At 49.3% G+C, this 6,760-nt stretch overlaps 1 protein-coding gene across 1 annotated transcript in view; it reads left to right on the forward strand.

Moving 5' to 3' along the window:
• The window catches only part of LOC113409188 (E3 ubiquitin-protein ligase HUWE1), a gene marked incomplete at its 5' end in the record, with an annotated part of 1,281 nt that extends 600 nt beyond the window's left edge, over positions 1-681 (forward strand). The window contains one exon of the mRNA XM_026662845.2: positions 213-681. Within this exon, the coding sequence (XP_026518630.1) occupies positions 213-315 (103 nt within the window). The remainder of the gene's footprint in view (positions 1-212) is intronic.
• Between the last annotated feature and the right edge of the window lie 6,079 nt (positions 682-6,760).

Genomic DNA, 6,760 nt, shown 5'->3' on the forward strand with positions numbered 1-6,760 from the left:
AGGGCGTGGGGCCCTTCCCCTCCAGCGGGGGCCGGGCGGGGGGACACGGGGCAGGGCGTACAGAAGCCGGCAGGGGGGAAAGCTGTAGACTCTGATCTCCTGGGAATCAGGGGGTGGGGTAGGGTGGGGATCTGTCTCAGCCCCTGTGGGGGGGGGGGAGGTTCGTTGGCCTCCTGCCCCCCCTCCTCACTGATTTCTCCCCCTCCCCCCAGTTTCAATCAGCTGGACCTTCCCGCCTACGAGAGCTACGAGAAGCTACGTCACATGCTGCTACTGGCCATCCAGGAGTGCTCGGAAGGCTTCGGCCTGGCGTGAGCCGGGCGCCCGCCTCCGCGGCTCTTTTTGTACTGAGGCAGACTCGGGGGACAGGGAGGGGCCAAGCCATGGGGGCGGGGCTTCGCGGATCTCCACCCCCTCCCTTTCCGAGGTGGCGCCCCCCCTCCCACCACACACACACCCCCCCACACGCGTCCGGAGAGAAGACAAATGATATATATAAATATATATATATTTTTTTTGGTTTAGTTTGCATTTCTTAAGTTGTGCTTGGAATGTGTTGACGTGAGCCGGACAGACGAGACGACGATACAATCTGCTTTGGTTTCTCGATCCTTCCCCTTGCCCCAGCCCCTTTCTGCCCCCACCCCCACCCCGTTGGGCCCCCGCGGAGGGGGAGGGGAAAACAAGGGGGGGGAGACACCCTGAGGTTTAAGAAAATAAATCCCTCCCCCCTCCAAAAGAAGAAAAAGACAAAAAAAAATTAAAAAATAAAAGCGCACTCTTGGTAAGAAGCTCGGCTGTCGTGTCTTCGTCCGGCGCCGCCGCTGGGGGGTGGAGAGTTCATGGGCCCCACAACCGGAGGGGCCTGTGTGACCCGGGCCAGAGAACGGCCTAGAGCGGCTCTGTTAGAAACACACCGTGTGATGATGGGCGAGACTGCCGCACGCCCCTGGGTCGCACGTGCCAGCCGGTGACGCCTCCTTCCTAGGCTGTTTGTCTCCCTTCCGCTTCCAGCTTTGCACTGCGAGCTCCGCCACGACCCCCAAATCTGTCTAGGAGTCGCTGCTTTCCAGGGGAGAGCCCCCCCCCCCCCCAGCCTGTACGCATGCCCGGCCTCTTGTTCCTCGATGGACATGTTTTCCGTTTTGCCGTGTTAAAGCACTTTGCACCCAGTTTGCCAGCCGGCTCTGGAGCAGTGACCTGCCCTCTGCACGATTTCCCACTCCTGCAACGCTTGTGTCGTCTGCAAATTCTATCCGTGCGGATTGTTTTCTGCCAGGTCATTGACGATGTTACATGGGGTTGGGCCAAGCACCAATCCCTGTGGGACCCCGCTGGAAAAGACCCACTTGATGACGATTCCCTGGTTAGACCTATCAGTTAGCCAGTTTTTAATCTATTTAATGTGGGCTGGGTTCATATGACATCATTTTGAGGTTTTTAATGAAGATGTCGTGCGGTACCAACTCAAATGCCGTCAGCACTATTACCTCTGTCAACCCAACTTGTAATCTCATCAACATACCAAGTTTGACAGGATCGAATTTCGATAAGCCCATCTTGATTAACATTACCCTCCTTTAATTCCTTATTAACCGAGTCCTGTTCCAACCTCTCCATTATCTTGTCCGGGGCTGATGCCACATCATGCACCCTCTTTAAATATTGGCATCATATTTCTTCCAGTCTTCTGGAACTTTGCCAGCATGCCAAGACTTACTGGAAATCAGCGTTAATGGACCAGCTAGCTCCTCGGCCAGCTCTTGTAAAACTCTTGGATGCAAGTTACTTGGATCTGCTGATTTTTAAAATGTCTAACTTTAGTAGCGTCTGCTGAACATCCTCTAGAGATATTAGTGGAATGGAAAGTGTTGTAGTCACCATGTGACTGTATCATCTGTTGTCCTCCCAAACACAGAAAAGAAATATTTATTTAACACAGCTGCCTTTCTGCATTAAAATTAATAATTCTACTGTTTCCATCTAGTAATGAACCTATACCAGTGTCAGGATTATTTTTGTTCCTGATATATATGTATGAAATACTCCTTTTTGTCCTTAATTCTGTTGGCTCCTTGTGTCTCTTAGCTTCCCTCATCAGTTTTCTACAATTCATAACTTCTGGTTTATATTCATTGCTATCAACTTCCCCTTTCTTCCGTGTGTGTGTGTGTGTGTGTGTACATAACTCCTTTCATATCCCCACTCAATCTTTGTCAAGGGGGAGATTCTGGCTTTTAGGGCATCTAGTACATTGTCCTTAAATGGTTCCCAATTCTAGTCACATTTTTGTGGTTAAATTCTTCCTCCCAGCTGCCTGGGCCCATCACCTTTTTCAGCATTGGGAAAGTGGCACTGTCGAAGCACCAGGTGTAGCTGTCACTGGGCTGGCTGCAAACCACATGGACCGAAGCTCCCGCTAACTTTTAGTGCTGTGAGGTTTGGACAAGGCCTAAGACATAAGAACATTAGAACGGCCAGACTGTGTCAGACCAAAGGTCTATCTAGCCCAGTGTTCTGTCTTCCGACAGTGGCCAATGCCAGGTGCCCCAGAGGGAATGAACAGAACAGGGCAATTATCGAGTGATCCATCCCCTGTCGCTTGTTCCCAGCTTCTGGCAAACAGAGGCTAGGGACATCATCCCTCTCCAGCCTGGCTTTATAGCCATTGATGGACCTATCCTCCGTGAACTTATCTAGTTCTTTTTGAAATCTGTTATAGTCCTCGGCCTTCACAACATCCTCTGGCAAGGAGTTCCACAGGTTGACTGTGCGTTGGGTGAAAAAATACTTCCTTTTGTTTGTTTTTTAAACCTGCTGCCTATTAATTTCATTGGGTGACCCCTAGTTCTTGTGTTATGAGAAGGAGTAAATAACACTTCCTTATTGACTTTCTCCACACCCGTCGTGATTTTATAGACCTCAATTATATCTCCCCTTAGCCGTCTCTTTTCCAAGCTGAAAATCCCAGTCTTATTCATCTCTTCTTTTTTTTGCCCTTTTCTGAACCTTTTCCTATTCCAATATATCTTTTTTGAGACTGGGCGACCACATCTGCACGCAGAATTCAAGATGTGGGCAAACCATGGATTTATATAGTGGCAGTATGATATTTTCTGTCTTATCTATCCTTACCTTAATGATGCCCAGCATTCTGTTCGCTTTTTTGACTGCCGCTGCACATTGAGTGGATGATTTCAGGGAACTATCCACAATGCCTCCAAGATCTCTTTCTTGAGGGGTAACAGCTAATGTAGACCCCATCATTGTATATGTAGAGTTGGGATTCTGTTTTCCAATGTGCATCACTTTGCATTTATCAACATTGAATTTCATCTGCCATTTTGCTGCCCAGTCACCCAGTTTTGAGAGATCCTTGTGTAGCTCTTTGCAGTCTGCCTGGGACTTAACTATCTTGAATGGTTTTGTAGCATCTGCAAATTTTGGCACCTCCTTGGTCACTCCTTTTTCCAGATCATTTATGAATATATGAAAAGGACTGGTCCCAGTACAGATCCCTGGGGACACCACTATTTACCTCTCTCCATTCTGAAAACTGACCATTTATTCCTACCCTTTGTTTCCTATCTTTTAACCAGTTACCGATCCATGAGAGAACCTTCCCTCTTATCCCATGACAGCTTACTTTGCTTAAGAACCTTTGGTGAGGGACCTTGTCGAAGGCTTTCTGAAAACCTAAGTACACTATATCCACTGGATCCTCCTTCTCCACATGCTTGTTGACCCCCTCAAAGAATTCTAGTAGATTGGCGAGGTGTGGTTTTCCTTTACTAAAACCATGTTGACTCTTCCCCAAGTTATGTTCATCTCTGTATCGGACAATTTTGTTGTTTACTCTAGTTTCAACCAGTTTGCCCGGTACTGAAGTCAGGCTCACCGGACTGTAATTGCCAGGATCACCTCTGGAGCCCTTTTTAAAAATTGGCGTCACATTAGCTATCCTCCAGTCATCTGGAACAGAAGCTGATTTAAATGATAGATTACAGACAGTTGGTAGTCCTGCAGTTTCGCTTTTGAGTTCCTTCAGAACTCTTGAGTGAATACCATCTGGTCCTGGTGACTTTTATTACTGTTTAGTTTATCAATTTGTTCCAAAACCTCCTCTGATCCCTCAATCTAGGACAGTTCCTCAGATTTGTCACCTAAAAAGAATGTCTCAAGTCCGGGAATCCTCAGCTGTGAAGACTGAGGCAAAGAATTCATTTAGTTTCTCCACAATGGCCTTATCGTCCTTGGGTGCTCCTTTAGCACTTCAATCGTCCAGTGGCCCCACTGGTTGTTTAGCAACTTCTAATGTACTTAACATAATTTTGCTATTACTTTTTGAGTCTTTGGCTAATTGTGCCTCAAATTATTTTTTGCCCTTCCTCATTGTATATTGACACTTCATTGGCCAGAGTTTAGGCTCTTTCTATTTTCCTCACTAGGATTTAACTTCCACTTTTTAAATGAGGCCTTTTAGCCTCTCACTGTCTCTTTTACTTTGTTTTACCACGGTGGCTCTTTTTTGGTTCTCTTACTGTTTTTTTTTAATTTGGGGGATACATTGAAGTTGAGTCTCCCTTATGGTGGCTTTACAAAGTTTCTATGCAGCTTGCAGGGATTTCACTTTTGGCGCTGGACCTTTTAATTTCTGTCACTAACCTCATTTTTGTGTAGTTCCCCTTTCTGAAATTACATGCTCCAGTGTTGGGCTGCTGTGGTGTTTATCCTGCCACAGCGATGTTAAATCAAATTCTATTACGGTCACTATTACCAAGCGGTCGAGCTATATTCACCTCTTGGACTAGATCCTGTGCTCCACTTAAGGACTAAATCATGAATTGCTGCCTCTGGTGGCTTCCAGGAGTAGCTGCTCTAAGACGCTGTCATTTAAGTTGTCAAGAAACTCTCTCTGCATCCCGTCCTGAGGTGACATGTACCCAGTCAATAGGGGGGTAGTTGAAATCCTGTTATTGAGTTTTTTATTTTAATAGCCTCTCTAATCTCCCTGAGCATTTCAGGCACCAGCGTGGTCAGTTATATCTCCCTCCTGCTATATTCTTAAGAGTCAAGCATGGAGATTCCATGGTAGAGTTTGATTCATTTAAGATTTTTACTTCATTTGATTCTACGCTTTTTCACATATCGTGTCACTCGCCTACCAGCATGACCTGCTCTGTCCTTCCGCTACATCTTGTACCCTGGTAGTACTGTGTTCTATTGATTATCCTCATTCCACCAAGTAGCGGTGATGCCTGTTCTATCAATATCCTCATTGAGTATGAGGCACTCGAGTTCACCCATCTTACTTAGACTTCTAGCATTTGTACATAAGCACTTTAAAAACGGGTCACTTTTTAGCTGTCTGCCATTCCATGATGCAATTGAATGGGACTCTTTCATTGGACTGTTTCTCATCTGATTTTACCTAGATTTTTATGACACAATCTCCACTAATTGATCCTCACCTCAGGGATGTCTTTGTCTGAACCTCGTGCTCCTCCGCACCTGTCTGCTTTTCTCTCTCTCCCCCCCCCCCCTTAGTTTAAAAACTGTTCTACCCTTTTTTAAGTGCCACGAATCCGGTTTCCAGCTGGTGGAGCACATCCTTCCTCTCTGTTTCCCCTTTCCCCAAAGTTTGCCCAGTTCCTAATGCAGCTAAACCCCTCCTCCCTACACCATCGTCTCATCCACGCACGGAGACCCTGCTGCTCTGCCTGTGGAACTGGGAGCACCTCAGAAATGCTGCTGGGGGATTCCCAGCCTAGGCAGCTGCTGGGAGCAGAGAGAAAATAGTTTCTCTGCCCTGCTTGTACCTGACCTACCCCCAGCCCTGCACCCCCCACCCCAGCTGGCTTAGTGCCCCTCCCTCCTGCCTTACAGCCCCTTGGGCATCACCCCCTTGGCCCCAGACCCTGGGGTGGCAACAGCTGGGTGCAGTGACACCCCCTGGAGCAGGGGGGAGACATTCATTCCCCAAGACGGATGCCATGGTGATTGGGTCGGGAAACAATGGGGCGCACGTCCCGTGCGCCAGCTTGGGTGTGGCCCTGCCACAATGGGTGCTGGTGAGGGGCCATCTTGGGTGTGGCACGTGCTAGATTGGCTCCCCCCGGGATTGTGTCATAGAGAGCAGCGTGATGTCATAATTTCCCCTCGCCAGGCACAGGGAGGGGGAAAGGGGGTGGGGCCAGTGTGGCTGTCTCCAGCTCCCCTATAGGGGCAGCAGAGGTGAGTCCCTCCCCTTCCTCTAAAATGGCTGCTACAGAGACACCCCCACCCCCACCCCCAAGGAGCAGAGGGGCTGGTCCCGCCCCTGCTGGAGAACTGCCCCCAATAGGGGGCGAGGCATGGAACTAGGGGGTGGAGCTTGGAGCTCGGGAGGCGGGGCTGGAGAGCAGAATGAAGCTGGGGGGCGGGACTATGGGAAAGCCTGGAGCTGGGGGAGGGGTTCAGAGCGAGGGGAGGGGACATAAGGGAGGGGTCTGAAGATTGCTGGGAAATTTCCCACTGCTACCACCCTCCCACCCCCAAAACATTGTTGGTTGCGATACCCCCACCAGTCCCACTACCACAATGGGGGGGGGGAGAGGCCAGGCACCTGGGGGGGCAGGACCAGCAGGCCTGGGGTGAGGGTCTCAGCTTACACGCAAAGGGCCTGACACACACTAGGCTGCAAACAGAACCCAGGAGTCCTGGTTCCCAGCCCCGACTGTTCTAACCACTAGTCCCCACTCCCCTCCCAGAGCCGGGGGGG

This window comes from Terrapene carolina, unplaced genomic scaffold (assembly GCF_002925995.2).
Source record: "Terrapene carolina triunguis isolate 2854851 unplaced genomic scaffold, T_m_triunguis-2.0 Scaffold30720, whole genome shotgun sequence".
In the NCBI taxonomy this organism is placed as follows: Eukaryota; Metazoa; Chordata; order Testudines; family Emydidae; genus Terrapene; species Terrapene triunguis.